Source organism: Loxodonta africana, chromosome 3 (genome assembly GCF_030014295.1).
Source record: "Loxodonta africana isolate mLoxAfr1 chromosome 3, mLoxAfr1.hap2, whole genome shotgun sequence".
NCBI classification, from domain to species: domain Eukaryota; kingdom Metazoa; phylum Chordata; class Mammalia; order Proboscidea; family Elephantidae; genus Loxodonta; species Loxodonta africana.
In genome coordinates, this window is record NC_087344.1 from 92,467,836 (window position 1) to 92,492,832 (window position 24,997).

At 49.5% G+C, this 24,997-nt stretch overlaps 1 protein-coding gene across 7 annotated transcripts in view; it reads right to left on the bottom strand.

The window, feature by feature from the left end:
• Positions 1-1,174: 1,174 nt before the first annotated feature.
• SSBP3 (single stranded DNA binding protein 3) overlaps positions 1,175-24,997 on the bottom strand; it is a 180,045-nt gene continuing 156,222 nt past the window's right edge. For 3 of the 7 annotated variants that reach the window (XM_064282013.1, XM_064282008.1, XM_064282010.1), the window contains 11 exons: positions 23,732-23,798; positions 23,540-23,616; positions 15,747-15,835; positions 15,025-15,073; positions 14,250-14,285; positions 13,683-13,737; positions 12,259-12,329; positions 3,084-3,162; positions 2,804-2,832; positions 2,564-2,665; positions 1,175-1,747 (listed from right to left, as the gene is read on the bottom strand). In XM_064282013.1, coding sequence (XP_064138083.1) covers positions 1,718-1,747; positions 2,564-2,665; positions 2,804-2,832; positions 3,084-3,162; positions 12,259-12,329; positions 13,683-13,737; positions 14,250-14,285; positions 15,025-15,073; positions 15,747-15,835; positions 23,540-23,616; positions 23,732-23,798 — 684 coding nt within the window. In that variant the 3' untranslated portion in view covers positions 1,175-1,717. Of the gene's footprint in view, positions 1,748-2,563; positions 2,666-2,803; positions 2,833-3,083; positions 3,163-9,236; positions 10,614-12,258; positions 12,330-13,682; positions 13,738-14,249; positions 14,286-15,024; positions 15,074-15,746; positions 15,836-23,539; positions 23,617-23,731; positions 23,799-24,997 lie in introns of those variants that run through there. The other 4 variants (XM_064282009.1, XM_064282014.1, XM_064282012.1 and 1 more) reach the window with 2 other exon arrangements.

The window sequence follows — 24,997 nt, forward strand, 5'->3', positions numbered from 1 at the left end:
TAATAAAACCTTATCAACATATATCGTACACAAACTACAATGTATCATAATTACTTTTTTTTCCTCTCTTAATTCAGAACCAGACTACAAGGTAAGAAAAAACACAGAAAACAGCTACAATGCTCCCAATAATCCGCACAAGGTCTTTTTTCAGGCAGATGATATCTCACATAATATGATATACATGGATCAGAAAGGGGAGGTAATAAAACAAAGACCAGCTACAGGGGGGCAGGGAGAGGACAGGGGCGTGTCAATGTACAAAGAATTCGGCTGTCTTCGAGGGCAAGACACAAAGGCTTCCATGGGGTGGTGAGGTGAGCTAGGCCATGAGTCGCCTCTCCTGGGAGGGGACAGGCTCCACTGCTGGGTTGGTAGGTTTTTGAAAATAAAAACAGGACTGGAAACAGCACATCTGTTTGGTTGTTGGTATCCCCCCCCCCCCCGCCCCCCTACGACGATCCCAAAGTCTTTCCATCCAGTTCCAAGCATATACAGAGCAATTCTGGTCAAGATCCCATCTTTGAAAAAGGAAGAATAAAGAAAAAAAACAAAAAAGAAAGAAAACCAAAAGCCCAGCCCCACTCTGCCCCTATGGACGACGAGGATGTGAGCAGTCTCGGGAATGAGCACGAGGAGATCACAGTTTCCATGTCCCAGGTCATAGCCATCCTGTCAGTGGTGGCCTCTCCCACGCCGGCTCCAGCCACCACCCAGCTGGCAGGATTCTCACTGGGAAGAACAGGCGGGGGCTGAGGAGGGGGCTGGAGAGGCAGGGAGGCCAGGGCAGAAGAGAGGTCCAGGAGAGAGGAGGATGCAGTCCTGGGAACACAGTGCATGCCACCGGGTCACCGTGAAGGTCTGGGCCGTGGCAGGGTCCTAAAGCGGGTTGGATGGTCTGGCCCCTCCGGCCACAGGATGGGGGGCTCTGAGGAGGGGCTCCTGGGGTCCAAGTTGTGCTGCCACCATGGCCGGAAAACCCGAGCAAAATCAAAACAGGTTCCCGCCCCTCCCTTGCCCATCTGCACAAACCAAAAACCCCAAATGGAAAAGGGTGACTTTTCTTTCCAAGAAAGCCCTTTTGAAAGAAACCACCAATTGTAAACTGTCCAGTTTATTATTATTATTTTCAGATGGCTACAAAGACAGCGTGAGAGCTCACACCTAGACTAGCTTTCCTGGTGGAAGGACTGGGAACGGACAGACAGCAGGGCTGGCTTTTTTTTTTTTTCCTTTTTTTCTTTTTTTAAAGAAAGCAAAGAGGTTGATTGGGGTGGGGTGGGGGGGCTTGCTAGAAGATTCCATTTTTAAAAATTTTTCCCCCAAAAAACCCCCCTGAAAATAAAAAAATCCCAACAACAATAAAACCCCAAACAAAAACAACAAAAAAGTGTCATGTACATAAAACGTCCTTTCGGGAAAGGGCCAGGGGTGGGATTTCTTTCTGGTCATTGACTTGAAATATATTTTATTTTGCGTTTTGTCCTTCATGTTTTATGGAATAAAAAGTCCGGCCTTTTTATTGCATGAAACTAAAATTGGGAAAGGTGGGGGGTGTGGAGGGGGAGGGTGGAGGGGCTGAGGGGAGCGGGGAGGTGCCCCTCCACCAGCTCCTGGGTAATGACACCTCACTGCTTCTTGCATAATTTCTGGCATCTTCCCGCCTGCAATGCCGGCTCTCTCAGCGTCTTGAAGAGGAGAAGGAGGAAGGGGCAGATCACACACTCATCGTCATGCTTGGAGAATACTGGAAGGGGGAAAGCAAAGAAGGGGGTGTTGTGAGAACTGGGGGCTGGAGAAAGCTGTGGTGGGGCTGAGATGCCAACTGCCCCATGAAGGTTCTCTGCACAGAGCAGACAGGGCTAGTCGGGGGCTGAGGGGCGCACCAAGTACTGGGTGGGAGGGTTCAGGGCCCTGTCTCAGCCTGTGCCCCTCTGTCAGGAACTATGGGAGCAAGTTAGCCTCCCCCTGCCCCTTTCCTCTTCAAATCCCCCCTTTTTTCCAGCCCAAGAAGTGGCTGCCCCTGCCCTTCCCCAGTGGGGCAGGAAGCTTCCCTAGAGTTGACCACGATGCACTGGCGTGGGATCCAGTCTGGGGCTCTCAAAATTGGCTGGCTCAATCTTAACAATGTTTCTTCATATGAGACTTAATTAATAGCACCCTGATGTGGAAAACAGTAGACCAACCTTTTGCATTTGGAGACCCCTGGAAATCACTGGTTGTATGAACCTTCCTCCCCAGGACAAATGCAAACAGCCCCCAGCAGCAATGCTGCCCCCGAGACCCGGAGAGTGGAGGCCAGGGCTATTCCAGCCCCACCAGCTTAATGTGTGCTGCAGGCATCCTGCCTGCTGTGGAAGCCTCCAGTGTGACCCGCCAGGAGCCAGACTCAGTGGCAGTGGTCAAAGCCGTGCAGAAGGGAGGCAGTGGGGCTTCAAGGGGGAGGCCCTAAAGACCAGCCCAAGGGGTGGGAAGCAGCCATGGCAACTTCTCCCAAGGAAGAGCCCCCTAGGATGGCAAGCCAGTGATGGAGTGAAGGGTCCCAGTCAAGTGCAGGGCTTACATTGTCATTTTGGAAGGAGTGGAGGAAGTTCCCTCCTAGCTCGCCGTCGTCACGCGGAGTGCCCGGAGGATTGCTAATGCCACTTATGTTGTTGGGAGAATTCTGCGGACAGAGGAGGGAGAGGTAAGGCCCCGCCCGTGTCCTCAGCGACCTGCCCACACAGGGAGAAAGGCTCTCCAGGGAGCCCCAGAGGAAGGCCAGAGGGTGCTGTCAAGAAGGAGGCATCGAGGGCAGACTCACTTTTGGAAGTCCATCTATGTCGCCTGACCCTGGAAGGAAAGAAGAATCCGGTTCAGTTTCTTGCTCACTCCCCTGTGGAGGGGCTTCCAGAGAGATTTGTTCCTCCCTGTGCTTCTCCGGCCTCCGACTCCATCCACCCAAATCCCACACTGTTCTGTGCAGAGAGTTTTCTGATGGGGCAGTGTCTTTCTCTCGGGACCTTTCTGTGTACCCACCCAACTTTAAGATGGGCCAGGCAGGGCATGGCAGGGCCTGGTGTGCCTGGGAGCCTGTGTCTTACCTAATGATCCGTTCATGTGGTGTGGCTCCATGCCGCCCATGCCACCCATCGGGCCGTCAGAGCCAGGACCCATCGGGAACTGAGGGAAAAGCACAAGATGGTAGCTCAGTGGGGCCCACGGCCCTGTGCAGCCCCTCGTGGGCTCCCACACACAAGGTGTCAGTTCACAAACGCAAGCGGAGCACCTGCTAGGCCCCGAGCACTGAGCCCCAGCTGCAGCAAGAGTCCTGCCCTCAGGGAGTTTCCACGCTGGTGGGCTTCTCTCCCACACACTTGGACGTTTAGCGCCCTAGGAGTTTGGAGGTGGCGCCTCAGCGTGGCCCTCTGATTTGTGCAAGGCAAAGGGACCATCAGGAGGGGAGCATGCCCAGAACTGTCTCCACAGGCCTGTGGGTGGTAGAGGGCGGTCACAGAGGCAGCTCCCACGCAGAATTGATGTTGTCCACAGATCGGAGGCTCAGAAATGACATCTACGCTACCCCACCCCCAGGCTTGTTGGGAACTATCAAACACATCCACAAAGGAGGCAACAGAAGGCCAGGGATGCCACATCTCACACCCACGAGTCACAGGCCGGGGACACTTGGAGCCCATCCTGGAGAGCCAAGGCCCTGGGATGAAGGCTGGCTGGCATGGTGGGAGGGGGCAGAGGTAGCAGAGCAGAGGGCTGTTTGGCCTCTGGCCTGTGCTGGGCACTGAGGACACAGAGCAGAGCCACACCTGGGCCTAGGCCTGGACAAGGGCAGGCAGAGAATGGCCACAGGAAGTCATCCCAGGCAGGGTTCCTGTATAATAGTAAGTGAAGTGGCCACTCTAGCCTGGGGCAGCTGGAGCAGAGGTGTGCAGGAAGTAAGGTGGAGACCAGACTGCAAGGCGGGGTAGGGCACGAGCCACTTCCCCAGGTCCCTCCCCAGGGGCCTCCCAGGATGGCCCGGAGACTTCAGGGAGCATTTTGCCATCTGGTAACAAATTTCATGCCCATTAACCCAAGCAGTGTAAGGAGAAGGGTGGCCAATTTTTTAGAGTGTCAACCTGGGACACAGCCACACCAGACCAAAAAATCCCAAGACATGGTAATATATCTAATAAATAATCATGTACATGTGCGTTACTGCTTTAACACAGACGTGAAAAACAAGTTCTTATTTGAAATCACACATTATTGTGTATTATTAACAGGTTTATTACTGAGATATAATCTAAAAAATATATATATAATCTACAGTATACCTATAACTCACCTAATTAAGTGCCTAATTCATTGAGTTTTGGTACAGTGACGAGTTCTTTAAGTATCACCACAGTCAATTTTAGAATATGTTCTTCATCCCAGAAAGAAACCCCACATCCATTTGCTGCTCTTCCCAGCCCCTGGCCACCATTACTCTACTTTTTATTCCTACAGATCTGCCCATTACTCCTCCATTTCTAGATACCTAGAAACGGAGTCATACAATAATATGGGGCCTTTTGTGTCTAGCTTCTTTCACTTAGCACAATGCTTTCAAGGTTCATCCATGTTGTAGTATGTATCAGTACTTCACTTCTTTTGTGGCTGAGTAACACACCATTGTATGCATAAACCACATGTGGTTTATCTACTCATCTGTAGTTTCTATTTTTTGGCTATCACCAATGGTATGACAGACATCCATGTACAAATTTTTGTGTGGACACACGTGTTCATTTCTCTTGGGTATATATCTAGGAGTGGAATTGCTGGGTCATATGGTAACTCTGTTTAACCTTTTGAGGAACTACCAGACTGTTTGTCCAAAGCACCCACACCATTTTACATTCCCACCAGCAATGTATGAGGGTCCTAACTTTCCACATCCTAGTCAGCCCTTGTTATTACCTATCGTTTCGAATACAGCCATCCTAGTGGGTGTGACGTGCCATCTCACTGTGGTTCTGATCTGCATTTTCCTGATGGCTAATGATGCTGCACATCTTTTCACGTGCTTAGTGGCCATTTGTACATCATTTTCAGAGAAATGTCTACTCAGATCCTTTGCCCATTTTTAAATTAGGTTGTGTTTTTATTGAGTTACAAGAGTTCTTTATATATCCTGGGGATACAAGTCACTTATCAGATATGTAATATCAAATGATTTTCTCCCATTCTGTGGGTATCTTTTCACTTTCTCAGTGTTGTCCTCTGATGCACAAAAGTTTTTAATTTTGATGAAATCCAATTTACCTATTTTTCTTTTGTCATTTGTGCTTTTGGTGACATATCTAAGAAGGCTTTGCTTAACCCAAAGACAATTAGGTTTATTCCTATGTTTTCTTCTAAGTACCTTATTAGTTTTAGCTCTTACAATCAGGTCTATGATACATCTTGGGTCAATTTTTGTGTTTTGGTGTTAAGGGGTCCAACTTCAGACATTTGTACATGGATATAGCCACTGAGTTCCAGCATCATTTGTTTATTCTGTATTATATAATTTGTTACAGAACTGCTGTTACTTGAACTAACAGTAGGACTAGTTAACAGCGGCAATTAACAGTAATTAGGAGAACTAATTAATGATAAGTATGAGAAAATACAGCAAGATTTTTATAATATTCCTGTACTCTGAAAAGAATTTATTTTGGAGGCTGTATTATTGTGTATTCTGAAGGTACTTAAATGTAATATTTTTAAAAAGGAGACTGTAGATACACTAAAAAAAGAAAAAACTGATTAAACAGTTATTACCTAACATATACCTAATAATAAAATAAACAGTGGTAAGTTTCTTTCTGTCCCATGAACAGGAGGATAATTTTACTCTGCTTCACTTTCCAGTGGAACCCTGCTGGCATAGTGGTTAAGAGTTCGGCTGCTAACCAAAAGGTTGGCAGTTCGAATCCACCAGCTGCTCCATGGAAACCCTATAAGGCAGTTCTACTCTGTCTTATGGGGTTGCTATGAGTTGCAGCAGGCTCAGTGGCAATGGGCTTTTGGTGGGTTTTCACATTCCAGTAACCCTTCGGAGTTGCCTGCAGTGTTCAAGACATCTTTCTTTTCTTTGATGAAGTGGTGGAACTGAATATAGTCAAACGCAAAATTCACCTTGATTTGCAGCTCTGCACTTGTGAAGCCCACACTACACTGACTCCTGGTGTCTGTCCAATGTGATGACATCAAGCAAGATATACTGTTGTTGTGTGCAGCAGAGTTGATTCTGACTCATAGTGACTAGAGGGCAGAGTAGAACTGCCCCACAGGACTTCCTAAGCTAAAATCTTTACGGGAGCAGACTGCCAGGTCTTTTCTTCCATGGAGCCACTGGTGGGTTTGAATTGCTGACCTTTTGGTGAGCAGCCAAGTGGTTAACCACTGTGCAACCAGGACTCCTAAAGTTAAATATACTTGCCACAAAAGCATTTGTGTATGGAATACTCAGGACTTCACTTACTAGCATAGGTTTTTAACTTATAGGAGTCAGTTTCTAGCTCCCCAAGGATGTCCGTCCACTTTGTATCCACAGGCTTGTTTAGGTAGACCAGCTGTCTGTCAATCACATCCTTTGTATCTATCAGTTCATCGATGGGCTAACCCTGTCTAAGATGGCCATGATTTTTAAACACTCCGAAGCACACTAGATGACTTTATAAATTAAACCTCTCTTTCTCAGGGGAAACGGTTTTGAAACACAGACGTAATCTGAACTTGTGAAACTGAAGTTGGATTCCAAGTAAGTGACAGTTTTAATAAAGGAATTGAGAGGGTCTTGTTTAATTTGGCTGCCCTTGTCTGGTGACTTTTTTGAGTTTTGAAACACTCATTCCCTAAAAATGAGTCATTTTTTCTCACCCTGTGAGATTTTGTTGTAGCCCAAACATAACAGTGAACGACTCAGGCATCGTTGGTTCATCCTTTTCTAGGCTCCTCGTGGTCTCTTCAAGGATCATCAAGCAGTTTTGGAGATAGAGCATATAAATTTCCTTTCTCCATTCTCTTCCTCAATACATTTCCAAATCAGAGGACATTCTTCTTGTCACCCACTTGAAAAATGTGATTTTTCACAGCAGGTCAACATTTTAACAGTTTTTCTATGGCCGGCAACAAAAGCTATCTTGTGGGCACATGTCTGAGGAGGCGCTTGCTTCCATTTCTATAAAGTTAAAACCCTCCTTAAGTGCTTCAACAGGTTCTGAGGAAATTGAAAAGTGACTGAAAACTTTCTGAGAGCCTCGATGCCACAGGTAAGCAAATCACGGTCCTTTTTTTTAGCAGTGTTGTGTACAAGGTGTACAAGATATTTAGTGCTTAAGATCTTTTCATTTTCTTTAGTAAGAAGTTTATGGACTAAATAAAATTTACCAAAATTTACCTGTGTACTGTCTGCTGAATATGCAGATAAATTAGCAAAGTCTAGTTTGTATTTGGACATGAGAACAACAATCTTTTGTGTTGTGCTTTCTGTGGTTTCATTAAAATCTTCGAGTGTCAGTTAATTGGGGAAAAGATAGTCTTTTCAATAAATGGTGCTGGCATTACTAGATATCCATTTGCAAAAAAATGAAACAGGACCCATACCTTACACCATGCACAAAAACTAACTCCAAGTGGATCAAAGACCTAAACATAAAGACTAAAACGATAAAGATCATGGAAAAAAAATCGGGACAACGTTAGGAGCCCTAATACAAGGCATAAACAGAATACAAAACATTACCAAAAATGAAGAGAAACCAGATAACTGGGAGCTCCTAAAAATCAAACACCTATGCTCATCTAAAGACTTCACCAAAGAGTAAAAAGACCACCTACAGATTGGGAAAGAATTTTCAGCTATGACATCTCTGACCAGCGCCCGATCTCTAAAATCTATGATTCTGTTAAAACTCAACCACAAAAAGACAAACAACCCAATCAAGAAGTGGGCAAAGGATATGAACATGCACTTCACTAAAGAAGATATTCAGGCAGCTAACAGATACATGAGAAAATGCTCTTGATCATTAGCCATTAGAGAAATGCAAATTAAAACTACAATGAGATTCCATCTCACACCAACAAGGCTGGCATTAATCCAAAAAACACAAAATAATAAATGTTGGAGAGGCTGCAGAGATATTGGAACTCTTATACACTGCTGGTGGGAATGTAAAATGGTACAACCACTCTGGAAATCTATCTGGCGTTTTCTTAAAAAGTTAGAAATAGAACTACCATACAACCCAGAAATCCCACTCCTCGGAATATACCCTAGAGTGAGCCTTCACACAGATATATGCACACCCATGTTTGCTGCAGCACTGTTTACAATAGCAAAAAGATGGAAGCAACCAAGGTGTCCATCAACAGATGAATGGGTAAATAAATTGTGGTATATTCACACAATGGAATACTACGCATCGATAAAGAACAGTGACGAATCTGTGAAACATTTCATAACATGGAGGAACCTGGAAGGCATTATGCTGAGTGAAATTAGTCAGAGGCAAAAGGACAAATATTGTATAAGACCACTATTATAAGATCTTGAGAAACAGTATAAACTGAGAAGAACACATACTTTTGTGATTACGAGGGGAGGAGGGAGGGAGGGTGGGAGAGGGTTATTTACTGATTAGTTAGTAGATAAGAACTACTTTAGGTGAAGGGAAGGACAATACTCAATACACGGAAGGTAAGCTCAACTGGACTGGACCAAAAGCAAATAAGTTTCCGGGATACACTGAACGCTTCAAAGGTCAGCGGAGCAAGGGCGGGGGTTTGGGGACTATGGCTTAAGGGGACTTCTAAGTCAATTGGCAAAATAATACTACTATGAAAACATTCTGCATCCCACTTTGAAATGTGGCGTCTGGGGTCTTAAATGCTAACAAGCGGCCATCTAAGATGCATCAATTGGTCTCAACCCACCTGAATTAAAGGAGAATGAAGAACACCAAGGTCACACGATAACTATGAGCCCAAGGGACAGAAAGGGCCACATGAACCAGAGACTTACATCATCCTGAGACCAGAAGAACTAGATGGTGCCTGGCCACAACCGATGACTGCCCTGACAGGGAGTACAACAGAGAACCCCTGAGGGAGCAGGAGATCAGTGGGATGCAGACCCCAAATTCTCATAAAAAGACCAAACTTAATGGTCTGACTGAGACTAGAGGAATCCCAGCGGTCATGGTCCCCAAACCTTCTGTTGGCCCAGGACAGGAACCATACCCGAAGACAACTCATCAGACATGGAAGGGACTGGACAATGGGTTGGAGAGAGATGCTGATGAAAAGTGAGCTACTTGTATCAGGTGGACACTTGGGACTGTGCTGGCATCTCCAGTCTGGAGGAGAGATGGGAGGGTGGAGAGGGTTGGAAGCTGGCAAAATTGTCACGAAAGGAGAGACTGGAAGGGCTGACTCATTAGGGGGAGAGTAAGTGGGAGTGTGGAGTAAGGTGTATATAAGCTTGTATGTGACAGACTAACTTGATCTGTAAACGTTCACTTAAAGCTCAATAAAAATTATTTAAAAAAAAAAAAAAAATCTTTGAGAAGACAACCTGAAGCTCCATTTTTCAAATCACAGTGCCTAAGAGCTAGAGACAACATTTTTTTGTTGTTGTTGCCATGATTCAATGTGCCACTTAACGAAGCGTGGTCACTGGTAAGGTCTAACAGAATCAGCCGTACACTGTAACGGACCATGTGTCAGTTTCCTAGTGCTGCTGTAACAAAAAACCACAAAGCAGACAGCTTTAAAGAACAGAAATTTATTGTTTCACAGTTCGGGAGGCTGGCGTCCAAATCAGGGTATCAGCCGTATTGATTCTTTCTGAGAAGAAATGTTCCATGCCTCCCTCCTAACTTCTGGTGGCTCCTGGCAATCCTTGGCTTCCAGGTGCAGCATCAAGCAGTGTCCTTCTTCTGTCTCCCTGTCTCTTCTCCTCTAGTATAAGGACAGCTGTCACACAGGATTAGAACCTACCCTACTCCCGTATGAACTCACGTTAACTGATAAAATCTTCTAAGACTCTATTCCAAACGAGGTCATGCTCACAGGGACAGGGGTTAGGATATCAACCGTATCTTTTAGGGGGGACACAATTTAATCCATAACAGACCAACACATCTGTTATCAAAATTTCCCCTTTTGCTCATTCCCAGGGCATTTTAGTTGCCACCTCTCAAACAGAAAATACCACTTTCTCCGTTCGTAGAGCAATCAAACATGTCATTCATGTGCCCCCGCTCATTTGGCAGCTGCTGGCTCTGACTGGTCATTGGTGTCTCTTTGGATGACACAGCTACTTTTGATTGATTTGAAGAACTTGCCTACCTGAGCCTGGGCTTGTGGGATTCAGTCTCACATGTGCGTCCGCAGCTCCTTCCCCATCAGACCCCGCCCCATGTCCTTTCCCGCACGCCGTGGAGTATGCTGTGTGTGGCCATTTACCCCCCAGCCCAGCTGTATGTGTCCTTCCATCTGTCATTAAAGTAACGCAGTCGTTGGGCCTTCTTTTTCAGCAATGTGTGGGTCACGCTGGTGTTGGTGTTGCAATTCCTTCTCATTTTCATCATGGGAACTCTCTTTAGGAAACATGGTCACAATATTCACAACATGAAGCATTAAACCAGCACTATCCCGACACAAAGCACAACAGCTGGCCTGCAAGCAGAGTCAAGGCAGACCACGAACACTCATGATTACAGTGCACTGACGTCGCATCCCTGAATGAGGCAACACAGATGGTCCCCTCTTGTCACCCGCAAGTCACGGCTGCCGACGTCAGCGGTTAGGTGGATACAGCGACGGCCACGGTGGAGGTGTCATCTACACTGCCTCCATCTGACACTAAGAACAGTATGTCCAGACCCTATTTTTCGGGCCCCCGTATGGGTTTTGTACTTTCCCCTGAACCTTCCACATCTATTGCCAAGTATCGGGACTTTTTGTTTCCTGAGACAGGACTTTCAGTGCCAACACCGGGATGGTTGGTCGCCCTAGTGAGGAGGCAGCACTGAGGTGGTGGGAGGTGCAGGAGCGGAGTGAGGGAGCGGGTGGTGGAGCAGAACGCAGCGGTGCAGCACACTATTCCCACACTTCCTTGCCATGTGACCCTGGCTAAAGTTCCCCTTGGAGCCCCAGGAAGCAAGCCAAAGACCCTACCTCAGAGGAGTGCAGTGTCCAGCATGGGGCAGCCGTGACCAGGGTTTAGTAAATAGGGTGACTCGTGTGTCACCTTAGGAACCCAGCCAACAAAACCAAACAGGTTGCCCCTAAAGGCCACAGCCCCCTCACCAGGCCAAAGACAACTTTGGGGCCCCAAGCCCACCCTCTCGTTCTGTAGTTCACAGACAGTGCCGACTGGCTTACATGGCAGCCTCCCTTTCCAGACTCTGAGCTCCCCAAGGGCAAGGCTGGTCTGATTCACCTCCCCGTTTGGCACGGAGGAGGGAGAATGTTTAGGGGAACGAAAAAATTGGTGTGGGAAGGTTGTCTGTAGAGGTGAATCAGACCGAGCTCTGAACTCAGGAGCACCCAGTTAGGGAAGAGGTAGGCAACTGGCTAAGATAAGCCTCCAACAAAGGGCTCAGGAAACACAGGAGGGGGTGTCACTAGCTCTTAAGGAGTAGACAAGCAGGAATCAGAAAGGTGGAATTTGACCTGGAACATCATTCAAGGGTTGGAATTTTGAGAAGCAAAGAAGGGGAAAGTGGGCTTCCAGAATGGCCCAAGGAGAGGCAGAAGGCGGAGGTTCAGGAGTTAAGGGCTCACAGCTGTTGCGCAGTGGAGGCCACAGGGCCAACAAGCTCTCCAGTGAGACAAGTGCTTCTTGTTGCGGTCTCCATCCTCAGCTCCTACAGCCAAGGACACAGCCCCAAGGGGGAGATGGGCTGCTAGGGTAGGACAGCGAGTCAGCTGAGTAGGGACCAGACCCAGACTCCCAGCCCCAAGGTCCTCCCTCGCCAGCGCCCTGAGCGAAGTAGTGGGAGTCCCAGCAGTGGTGTCGGTGCCCACGCTGACCACCGGGGTGGGATTCAGTCCACCCCCTGCCAGCTATGAAATGGGAACTGACCTGCCCCAGAGTTAATCACTTTTCTGACGGTTTATTTTATTCATCTTTGGTAACAAATGGCTGAAATCAATTCAACATGCTTTCCCCTCAGCTGATGAAGTTAATTATGATTTGTTATGGTACCTGATATGTAAATTATTAGAAAGCAGACTTACGTTGGACCGGCTGCCTCCAGGCGGCACTGGATTAATCATTGTGTAGATGTTGTCACTGGAATTTGTCGAATCTGTAGAACAGTAGAAACCCGCAAGTCGGGGTGATTAATTCATTTCTTAATTAAAACAAACTCATGGCACTTGAACTCATTCTTTTGTATTTTATCACCTAAAATTTCCTCTAAGTACCACCATTTTCTGGCTAATTTGTATTTAATGAAGATTCACAAAGTTTTTAATCACAGAAAATTCAGCTGTGAAAACCACTCAGCCCTGGAAAGGGAGAATTTCAGGATGTCTGGACAGCACTGTGGCTACGGCAAAGGGTGGGGCTTGCAGGTTCATAGTTCTTGTCTCCCTAGCCCAGACCATGCCTGGCCTCCAGACACTGAGATGATGCTGGGGCAGCCAGCCCCCTACTTGTGAAACCTCCCCCAGTGTTTTAATCAAACTGGGGGAAGAGGAACGCCACGAATTACCCTGGGGGCCATGCTGCCAGGCTGATGGGGTGGGAGGGAGAGGCAGAGGTGCATTAACATACGGAGAGGTTGAACGTGACCCAGTCTGAATGTAGGTCACGCAGCTCATAAAAATGCAGCAGCAGGAAGAGGGAGTGGGGGCGGGCAAGCACTGCCACCGCCAGCTCCACCCCTGCAGCTGAGCAGCCTCCCTGGTACGGGGAGCCGAGGAGGTGGTGGGCGAGATGGTCCCCCCACCTCCCCAACTAGCAAGAAAAGTCTTTTTAAGAAATCAACTGATATGTTTCTATCAGGGGCGAGGTTCACATTTCTCAGGCAGAAGCTCACCAGCCTCTCACTTTTAATTCTGGGGAGTGGGGGGGGAGGGGGGCGGTAAGGATTGTAAGTTGAGTTCCTTCTAGCTGGCTGGTCTGCTGGGAGAGAAATGTAATCGTGAGCCTGCCTGTGTGTGCATGTGTGCACGTGCCCACATGTGTGCACGCATGCCCTCTTATGATTAAAGAAAAAGGGGAAGGAAGGGATCTCCCACACAGAGGACCAGAGGCCAAGAGCTACGAAAACTCACGATGCAGCATGCCTTAGCATCCCGCTCCCAAGATGCCAGAAGGCAAAAGTCTCTTTTCAGGGCATCTAGAGAAATGCCCACACAGGACAGGGCTATGTCCTACAAGTGGGAACAAGGACAGTGAGAGCCCTTGTCCCCAGACCTCCCTGCTCAGCCCTGTCCTTTAAGAGAGCAGTGCCTGAGAACCAGAGATGAGCGGTGACCAGGCTGAGGACACACAGTGGACTGGTAGCACCAGGAAGCCTCCTATCCCTAAGTCCCTGGATGCCAAAATATCAGGTGGGGGGTGTGCTACTCAGGAAGGAGCTGTGGCTCTTGGCCCCGGGCCCCTCCAGAACTCCCCATGCCCCTATCCCCACCATGACCCCAAGTTCTCTTACCTGCAGGACTAGGCATGATGGGTGTTCCTGGGGGGCCGCCACCACCAGGGGGCCCCTGAAGAGAAGATAAAAACTGTCATCAGAAACCCGCTGTGACAATGCACAAGGAGAGAGGTCACCCAGATCTCACCACGCCAACAGCAACTGCTCACATGAGCCCAGCCGAGCATCACCTCTGGCTGAAGCTCCAGTGCTCACTCAGAGGCAGAGCACAAGGCTTTAAGGACAACTGCACTTAGACCCTTCCTTCTTAGACCAAGAGGCACTGTGGGTGTGCGTGTACACCTGTGTGCTCACGTGCATGCCGCCTGGTGGCCTGTGGTAGAGCCGATCATCCTACCTATCAGCTCCCCAGATGGGAATCCCAACTCCTGTGTCTCATTTGGGGATTTCTGGGCCAGCACAGGCCTGTGCCAGATGCCTGAATATTGATAGCAAGTTCTAACACAGTTTACAACCTGTGCTCAGAATGTGTTTCGAAAGGGAAAGAGCCAGGGACTCCTGAGTGGTCTTGCACACTCAGACACACATGGCTGGACATGCAAGGCACCAAACCCACACACTTACCACATAGGTACCAGGTGAGGAGGATGAGTATGGAATCTAGAAATGAGATATAGGAGAGCCCCTGGTCAGAGAGTCCTCTGGTAGGCAGCACCCCTTAGTTTCCAAACCTACTTGGGGACACAACCCCATTTTTCACAAGAGAGGCCGCGGGACACCCCTGAGCTTCCTGGTCAGTTTGCCTGAGAGGGTTGTGGGGTATGAGTGAAGCCCATCTCTCCTATATTGAACTGATCCTGAGAGCATGGTCTCTTGCTACCCATGGCCTTGGCAAGGAGCCACAGGGGCAGGGGGCCCAGGACATAGGAGGCCGTCCAGGTCAGGAGGGCAGAAAAGAGCATGCTTCTCTCACCCCTCTGTCAGTCTCCCCTGGATTGTCTGTGCTGAGCCCCTGTTGGCCCTTCCTCTGAGTGCTAGAAGCCAGCCCCGCCAGGAGACGGAGACTGCAGGAGCCCCTACGTTGCAGCTCCTACTTTGCATAGTACTCTCTGAGCCCAGGGTCTTAATTTAGCCCTGGTGTCTCAGACGGCTGGGCTGAGCAGCGCAGCCAGGTACGTGGCCAAGCTCTGCTGACCTCAGCATGCTCCTCCCCAAGCATCCATCTCCACATGGGCTTCTCCTTAGAGGCATCAGGTGCCACTGGAGGTGTCCCAGGACTCTTCCAAGTGTCCTCCTGCATCGCCCCTGCACAGTGACACCTCCAGCCCAAGGACAGAAACCACTCTACACCCAGAAACCCTTCCCTGGCAAACACCGCCCACCTGACTTGGGTACTCACTGAGTTAGCACTGTTAGGATTAGGCCACGGTCTGCCAGCTCCCGGGCCCCTGAGAGACGGAGAGAGAGGGAGACAATGAAAGAGGGGCTGTACACTCCATGGAGGTGGTACCAGCGGGGGCAGAAATCAGTAAGAGCAAGTCCTTCACACAGCCCTAGGGCTGGTGAGACTCTGGGCTAGTACTGCCATTCCACGGATAGCAATCTACAAACTCCTTTCAGTTATATGTAAAATCTGTCAACTTTTAACATTTCCTCTGTGTGTGCATTTTTCTAGGACGGGAGTCCACAGATTTACAGGTGGGTCTGTCCTCAAAAAGTGGTTAACAACCACTAACACACTAGAGAACAGTGGTTAACTATATGGACTCTGGAGTAAAAAAACTCCCAGGGTTCAAATGTTGACTGCCACTTAAAGCTGTGTGACCTTGGGTAAGTTACTTGACCTCTCTGTGCCTAGTTACCTCATCTGGAAATGGAGAGAAATAACTGCCTCATAGGGTTATTATGAAGATTAGGTGAGTTAATCCTCATAGCATGCTTCAAACAGAGAAGCACTACGTATGAGGATAAGTTCTCATTGCCAGAATCAACATCCTCATTTTACTGATGAGGAGACTGAGGTCCAGAGAAGTGCAAATATTACTGGTGAGTGTTCTGGGGGGTGCCAGGGTGGGAAAAGCCATGGGCTCTGAGCCACTGGCCAAGCAGTTTTCGCCTTACATGTTAATCCCAGGCATGGCGGGGCCGAGGGAGTTGGGTGGTGGTCTCATGCCGCTGCCGTAATTCTGCAACGATAACCAAGGGTCAGTCTATGAGAAGGAGAAGGGGAACCAGAGAGAGAAGGAGGGGGGAAAAACAGAATATAAGTGAGAGGGTTAGTCTGTGAAAAGGATCTGATGAGAAAAAAATACTTCTTTACAAAAAGGTTGGGGGAGGGTGGGAATTGAGTGCGGGGGACCACAATGACAAGCCAGCACAGAGGAACAGTCACAGCTTTAAATGGATTTTCAGGGGCTTCAAGATGATTTTCTCAAAAACAAACGGATATCAAGCAAGCTGCTCACACCTCTGGGCTCCCATGATGCTGTTCCCACAGGTCTCAGGGTAGGTAAAAGGAAAGTGACTGAGTAAAGGAACCCAACTGGTGAACATGAGTGCCTTTGAAACTCTGAGGGAGAAGAAACTAGGCTGGAAGGCTGTGGGGGTGAGGGGGAGGGGCAGGTAGAAATATGGGAGAAGCGGCCCAGGCTTGTCATGTAGAGACGCCCACCCTGCCTCAAGCCTGGGTCATCCCCTCCCCCTCCCACTTGGTCAAGCATGTGGGGCCCTCAACAGGCATGGTACTAGGGGAATAGGAGGGAAGCTCCATTTCTATACTCGTGGGGTCACTATTTCATTTGAGAAGCATCTACACAGAACTCAGAAATTCCTGAGAGTCCAACTCGGCTTGCTTAGATTAGTACAATCCACGAGGCAGAGCAGGGTGGGTCACAAAGAGTACTGACCAGGCACTCCAGGAATTTCACTTGGTTTATCTCCTACCACATCCAAGCCTGTACTGCCCCACCTCCCCTCTCCACATGCTATTTTGTTGCAGGAATAAATGCTCCCAGAATGCTCTGTAATCCCTCTCATAGCCCTCATCATACTGGGTTACGATCTTGGCCACACAACCATCTCTCCCTCTGGAGTCTTTTTTTTTTCCAATTTTGTTGAGGTAAAATATATACAACAGAATTTTCCATTTTAACTATTTTTAAGTGTATAAGTCAATGACATTAATTATATTCACAATGTTGTACAACTAACACTATTATCTATTTCCAAAACTTTTTCATCACCCAAACAGAGACTCTGTTATTGGGCAGTAACTCTCCACTCCCACCTCCCCGATAAACTCTCATCTGCTTTCTGTCTATGAGTTTGCCTATTCTAGATCCTTCATACAAGTGAAATCACTCAACATTTGTCCTTTTGTGTCTGGGCTCCTTCACTTAGCATAATGTCTACAAGGTTCATCCATGTGGTAGCATGTATCAGAACTTCATTTCTCTTTATGGCTGAATAATATTCCACTCTATGGATATACCACATTTTGTTTATCCATTCATCCGTTGATGGACACTTTGGTTGTTTCTACCTTTTGGTTATAGTGAATAATGCTGTCACGAACACTGGTATACAAATATCTGAGTGTTATCTGAAAGTGCAGACTGTTGTCTTAATGATCTTTATATCCCCCTCACGCCATGTATCAGACTTGGTGTCCAATAAGTCTAAGCTGAATCAATCAATAAAAGAGTGAATAAGTGAATGAACAGAAAATAAAATAAGCCTGGCTGCAGCTTAAGTTCTGCCCTTGTAGGATAATTGAAAGGAGGTGACTGGTGGAATTCTGGTGGTAAAGGAACAGTAAGCATTAATTGCCCTTTACTGACTGAGCACACAGTATGCCTTACATGCAGTCTCTGGTTTGGTCCTTATAACAACTCCATGAGGCTGGTATTGTTTCCATTTTATAGGAGACTGCGGGTCTGAGGGGAGAAAAGATTTGCCCAAAGTAACATAGTTGATAGATGGCAGGGCTGGGGTTCAGACCTGAATCTGTGAGACTCCAGGGTCTATACTCTGAGCCACTGGCCTGGTGGGAAGATGGAACAGGTACCGGAGGTTCGAGAGCTGAACCGAAAGGCTCAGAGCTGACATCAGGCTGATGAGGTATTCTTTAGCCAAAGACCATTTCCCAGTGCTCCCTGTCTCAGGGCTACCTCCTCTGCTTGTTCACTTAGAAGGGCTCTGAGTGGGAAAAATGTCCAAATGTGATGTGGACAATGGCAGAAGCAACAAGGCTGGCTGGCAAAGGGCGAGGCCTGGACTGAGGAGGGGAGGGTATGAGCCCGTTGCTCATCAACCCTCAGGCAGCCAGCATTCACCATGCCCCACATCGCCCTGCCTACCCAGGGCTGAGCCCCAGGGTCAGGTCCAGCAAGATGTGTGCCCGTCTTCCAGCAAAGAGGGCCACAGGGGTAAGTGCAGGGGCCACGTTCACTTTACAGACGATGCCACAGGGTGGTTGAGAGAGCTCGAGATTTGAGGTCAAAATCTGGGAGGGCCTCCTGGCTCAGTCATTCACTGGTGACTTTGGACAAATGGCATAAACAGCAACAATGTTTTTTCCATACCAGGCTATGCTACTGGTTTTATGTGTACCACCTCATTTAATCGTCATGACGATCCCATCACTATGCCCACCTTCACTGAAGATAAAGAAACTGAGGTGCAGAAGTAGCATGGCAGCCCAAGCCACACAGCTGTGAGCAGCTGAGCTGAGGCTGAGCCTAGCAGTCTGGCTCTGTTTAAGCACCGAAACCACTCTGCCGTGCTGCCTCATCTGTGAAATGGGGACAAAGAACCACACGTGTTTCCGACTTTACAGGGCCCGTGAGGATCTAATGAAATGCCTTAGAAAGTGCTTTGCAAGCCCTAGAGGGGCTTGGGATGTCAGTAGCAGAACAAACCCCAAAGCCCTAAATGCTGTCTTAAGGATCGCAGAACCTCACGTATTCAAGGGCCTTGTAAACCCCATGTGCAGCTATTAAATCCCCTCTCAATCTCAGCCTCTTCTGGAATGGGAAGCTCCTGGGCCATTAGGAATGTCTTCCAGGTACAGAGTGAGACCCTACTGCAGCCCCCACCCAGGGGAGAGGACTACACTGAGGGGCGAGAGTGGGGAGCTGGCGGGGGTGGATGGAAGCCAAGGAAGCCATGGCAGAGAGAGAGGGGTGAGGAGAGGGCAAAAGGGCACTCACTCCTGAAAGACACCCAAGCATGCCGTGTACACCTCCCCAGGGGTGACTCCAGCTATGCCACCCTGCTTCCTGACCCTGCCCAGCCTTCAGGAGCCTCCCCACCAAGTCTCCACTCAGACAGAGGCACAGACCCTCGCCAAGGCCACACACAAGTCAGGCAGATGTAGAGCCGATGCAAGGCTTTGGGGGGTCAAAGTTTTCAAATCAGAAACACCAGCCAGGCCAGAGAACCTGGAAGAATGCTTTCTGAGACTCAGCAGAAATGGGTTCTCTCTTCTCAGTTTTAACTGTGAAACAGACCCAGCTCTTCCTGCTCACTCCACTGGGTCTTTGGAGGCGATGCTGGGGAAGCTTTGCCAGGTGTGATCACTAACCTCTCCCCTCCCCTGCGCTGCCCTGCGGAGACAGGGACAGGTGGAGAGAATGGAGTCCTCAGCACAGCCATAGGACCGGTCACATTCACAGGGGTCTGTCTTGGGTATCCCAGACTCTGGGTAGAGGGCTCTGGTCCACAGTCAGGATCAACAAAGGACTCCCTTGCTAGGAGATGCTGAGTTAGCCCCCAGTTTGGTCTCAGTTCCTCCCTGCAAGAAGCCAGGCCATGTGAGGGTCCCAGGGACATGGGAAGACACAGAGCTGCCATCAGGGGCTGGGGGATGGGATGGGGGCTGCTGCTGCTACTTCCTGTGACTCCCTGCCCCTCGGTACTGCTCATGGCCCGCCCACCACTCTCGGCACCTTAAGAGGAGATGACCTGGCAGAGTTCAGGCAGTTTTCCGGGTAGTGGGGGTAGCTGTCCTCCATCACCACCTCCAATCACGTGGAGGCCAGCTGGGGCCATCCCACACTTGGGGGCTTCCCAGGGCAACCTGGGGAAAGCTTCTCAGAGAGTCCCCACCCCCTCCTCACCAGGCCCCTGGGTTTTCTGGGCCAGAATTCACGGTCCTATATTTCTGTGGTCTGCTCTGAGGCACTGGGCCTGGGCTAGTCCTGGGTCAGCAAGGGGCCCCAGGAGACGTGGTTTCTCCCAGTGGCACAGGATCATCCCAAGGGATCACAGGTTATCCTTCATCTGAACCTTCTCAAATGCAGACAAGCCGTGGTGGCATTTGATTCTCAGCTGTGCTGATTCCAGCCCCTCCCAGGTGCCAGCACCTCTGCCGCCTCGCCTTCTCTCCATGGAGCTGGCCAGGACCCCTGCGGTCTCAGCCACATTCTAACAGCATTCACTTCTGAAAACTTGGCAAAAGGTTACTGCCAGATGCTAACATACATACAATTTTTTAAAAGTAGGAACACAATTAAGTGAAAATACTGCCTCCTTTTTGGGCATTGGCTGTTTCACAAAACCAGAGTGAAAGCTGTCTGAGGCTGGAGGGCAAAGGGCAGGGGGGCGCCTGGCCTGCTGGTTCCTTTGTGATGTTTCAGCTGAAATGTGACACGGGTTTCCAGGCTCAAAAAACGCACTGTCACTCAGTCCTGTTTTGAAATCTATAAAGGAGCCCAAAGACCACAACTGCACCTTTCTTTGTTCAGAAAGTTCTGAAGTGGTCAGTGGCTGAAAACAATCTAATTCCCCACTGGGACTATCATGCCGGAAGATTCTCCCTGTTGTCTGGCCTCAGCGTGGCACTGCACATACAGTGGTGCCTACTAAAGGCTGCATGCAGGGCTGGCAGCCTCTCCCGCAGCCAGGGCGGCTCACAAGGCAGGCTCCCTCCCCAGAGCCCCAGGGCCCATGGGAAGGGAACAAGATATGGGATCTGTGAACACCTTGTCTGTGCTGTGCTGCGGTTTAGATCTTCACAGCTCACTTCCCCCAGCCCCTTAACGAGCCCCAGGAGGTCATCCATGGGCTGTCCGTTTTGGAGATGAGAGACTGGAGGTCCAATTGGGCTGAGCGGGCGCCAGAACCATACTCTCCAGCACCAACTTCAGAGCTCCTTTCTCTCCTGTACACTGGGAGCGCTGGCAGTGCCCTCAGCGGACAGAGATAAGAGGCCTGGGGACTGGTAAGTCCCAGGCCTCTCCTACCCTCAGCCTTGGTCCATAGCCTGGAGCCCGAAACTTCTGGGCCCTCCTGTGCCCAGTAGGACTTGATGCTCACTCCCTGGTTGATCCCAGACCCTGCAACCCATTCAACACACACCCCCCTCACCCAGGCCCAACCCTGCTAATGTCAAGCCCCTACCAGAGGGGTCACACGGGCAAGAAAGGCAGAGCACTTTAGGATCGCCATACTGCAAAATTATAAAACACGACAAAAATAAAACACGACAAAGAAACAGCATGTGTTTGGAAGGACCATCAGAGCCTGCACCACACTGTGCACTGGAAGCCACTGTCATTTCTGGGTACAACTGCCATATGTGAGAGGCAGAAAAGGCGGGGCCCTGTGTTGGGGATACAGAGCAGGGCAGACGTTTGAAAAGCCCGTAAGGTCAGTGGGAGGGTCAGCTGGACTCACCCCAGTGCTAGCATCTCCTTCTCCCTCTGGGATACTTTCTGGCCTGAGGGAAACTGCACTCCCTGTAAACTGCTCCAAGAGGCCCTTTTAAGCAAAACCTCAGCCTCTGGGGCCCTCACCTCTTCAATGTGTGCTGAAAGAATGTGTTGGACTGCTGGTCAGGGAACACTGACGTCATGAGACAGCCACTAAGCCAGGAAGAAGTCCTAAACTTCCAGAACATTCTGCCCTCGGCCAGTCTGATAACATCCATTTCTAGCTTCTGGAACTTCAATATTATTACAGGCTAAGCAAACTGTTAATGGCCTTTGCCAGGGAAAAAACAAAACAAAAGAAAGAAACTGAAAGTAATTACCATACCCAAGCCACTAGAGCCTTGAACACTGGTTTTAGGTCACCAAGTCAGAAACTATAAATTGTTTACTAAGGGGTATTCTGTACCAAGCATGATGCCAAGAGCTTGACTCCCCTCTTTTCATCAACCCTACAAGGTAGATCCTGTTCATTCCCGTTTTACAGATACAACTGCTGTGCCTCTGAGAATCAAGAGTGGGTGGTGGTGGAGCAGGAATTTAAGTGTTCCTGCCTCAGGCCCCACCCTCCTATACCACTAAGCTCTCCCCCATGATGTTCTGAAACCCAAAGCTGCTGTGATTTCTACGTCAAGGAGTGTCTGTCTACCACACAGCTGAGGCCCAGGGGATCCAAGAGCTACTTCTGACTCAGATCCTGCCCCTCCTGATGGGTTCCTCAGCCGGGAAGCCCTACAGAGGTCAGCTCAAGACAGCCACATGGCAGGAAGGGGCCGCTCTAACAGCTTAAAAAGACTCTGGTAAAAACAACAGGCTTTGGGGGATTTAAAGAAAGACAAAAACAAGAAAACCGGAGCTGCATTGGTGTGGGCTTGCTTCCTTTTAGGATTATGGGGCCAAGAGAAGACAAGGACCTCCCTAAAATCTTTCAGCACCACAGATGTTCAAACCACCACTGTGTAGAAAGCAAAGGGTTGGGTTTGCTGTAAATAAAACTCTGGAATGAAGCGAAGGACTGTGGGTCTGTGAGGAGGCAGGCATCCTCTCCCTGCAAAAGGGAGGCACGTGTGTGGGGAGGGGGCCAGTGAGCACTATTCCACCCCCAGGGGAAGCAGAAACCTGTGGAGGCGGCCCAGAGAATCCCAAACATCTACAAGCACAGGTGGGAGAGAAAGGCACAAACTTCCAGGCAGGGCCAATAGGAAGGAATGGGGCGCCATAAAACAAGACTCTCCCAACCCTCACTATACAGAGTCCCTCTCCTTATTTAGAGTTTAGCTTCTTTCTGCTAGTCAGATTCCAGAAAATTCCCAAGGAGGGCTGAACACAGCAAGCTCTCTGTCATGGCTACTGCGGAAAACAGAGCTACATTCAAATACTCAGAGGATGGGAGGCAACTATAAGAATGTTCTAGAGCAGGAATGGCCTGTTAGACCCTCACCCAAACGGTCCTTCCCCATGGGGTATAGAGCTGAGTCACAATGAGCAACTACTTTGTTGAAATCGTAGAGGGGACCTGAAATAATTTCTTCCAGAGGTTTCCAAACTGTCCTTTTTGGCATGGAATCCTTTGGTCAAAGGAAATCTTAGCTCAGTATAAGCAACTGGCAAAAGCTCTGGGCTGAGGTGGGTGCTGGGGGACCTGGCCAGCCTGCCCTCCTCTGATTCCTGAGGCGGCTCCATTGAGAAGCAAGGATATGGACATTTGACAGGTGGGGAAACTTAGATGGGGCCCACAGAGGTCAAAGTGGTTTGTCCAAGGACAGACAAATGGTGAGGTGCAGGCAGAGCCAGGGCCGCCACTCATCTGCCCTGCCTCTGGTTCCAACTGACCTTAAGCCCCACCCAGGGTGGGAGGAATCTTGGGATTCCTAGAGGGCCCACACCTCTGCCGGGGCACCAGCCCCTCTGCCTTTCAAATTCCTCACATCACACACTACAGCCCCCTTCCAGGGTCTGCCAACTAGAAGGTTCCCCCAGTGCCCTCCTTTCCCAGGCTCCCTGGGGGAGCCCAACTCTGAGGGGCTGTTCTTGGCTGTAAGTGGGGCCAGGCCCACTGTGGGCAGACAGGGGAACTGGGGACACGGACACGCCCTCTCCCTTCATCCCTGCAAGCTGAAAATGCAGTGGACAGGCTGTGAAAAGAGGAGAGAAGGCGGGTGCACACAGATGGACAGTCAGATGGACAGAAAGACAGGCAGTTACCTGTGGGCCAGGACCCATGGGCCCCATTCCTCGGGGAGGGTTCATTCTCTGCATTGATCCTCCCATGTTGGGGTGCCCTGCATGAGGGATAAGTGAGTCATGGTAGGGCAGGAAACAGAGGTAGACAGTGAAGGGAGAAGGAGCCCTTCCCTGACTCCCCAGATCACTCTGTGCCAGCCCAACCCTCTGTACCTTGTTGTCGTGTGGGATCCATGGAATTGGGCAGCAATGGCTGTGTCCCAGGAACTCCTCCTGGAGGCTGAAAGAGACATGAGACAAACTGAGCTGCTGCTCCCTGAAGCTGGGGGATGGAAGGAGTCATGCCCTGGCAGGTGAGGGGCAGCACCTGCTTGCCCCAGCATCCTACCTGATTTGGGGTCAATCATGGTCTCTCTAACACCATCCTGCTGCCTTCTGGCCATAGGAGGGTACCCCAGGGAATGGCAGTCAGCTTGGGCTAGTGTTAGCTAAAAATGCAGCAGGGGTAGGTTGGTGCTTTGTCTGTGGGAAAGGAGCCACTGCCCTGGCCTGCCTGTCTTCATGGGGCTGTGTGCACAGCCCCCTGAAACGAGGCAGGAAAGCCCTCCCTCTTCTCCATCCCAGCTCCAGTAACTGCAGTTTAAGTCAAACCCATCTCTCCTCTGCCTCATGGAGATGCAACTCATTTGATCTCCAACTCCAAATCATGGAGACTGAGACCCACTAGTTAAAACTATCACCATGGGAGGCCTTTTTTAAAGGGGAGCATGGGATGAGGAAGGCTTTTGCGATTCAGATGGGGAAACTGAGGCTCAGGGGCAGAAAGAGAGGCCCAAGGGCCCTCCTCTGTCACTTATCAGCAAAGCTAGGATGAGCACTCAGGTCTCCAGGCTTCCTGTCTTCTTCCACCGCATGAAATGTCACCTTCCAAAACAGGGGTGAAAAGCAAGCCTCTAGGTGAGTAAGATGGTGGATAAGACCTGCTCTTCAAAACGTGATGCCAATGGCAGACACTGGTGTGCTTACTATTAAGGAGGTGACGACAGGGTGCCACAGGTTTCCCAAGTGCATTCTTGGCAAACTTGCTGTGAAAACCCATTAAAAGTAATTTATTTAGGACTAGAGTTATTTCAGCTGCAATGTGAAAAAAAGAGAGGAAAGTAGAAAAGCTTGCTTCTAGGATCCCATCCCTCAGGACTATACAAAATCCCTTGCCTTTGAGAGGAAAAGCCTATGGGAAGAGCTGGCCCTCTTTCACATCTGCAGATGCCAGTCTGTCTTAAAGGCCGGGCACGTGTGCCCCTGTGCCCTGACTGTGCTGCTTTGGAGAAGACCCAGTGAGCACTTGGTCTGCTTGAGGCTCAATGGTGAACTCTACACACGTTTTGGAAGGAGATGGTGGGAAGGGAAAGGACAAGTTGTCTCGGGTTTCTCTGGCGTCAGAATGGAATGGTAACGGGCTAAACTGGGGGAGGCTTG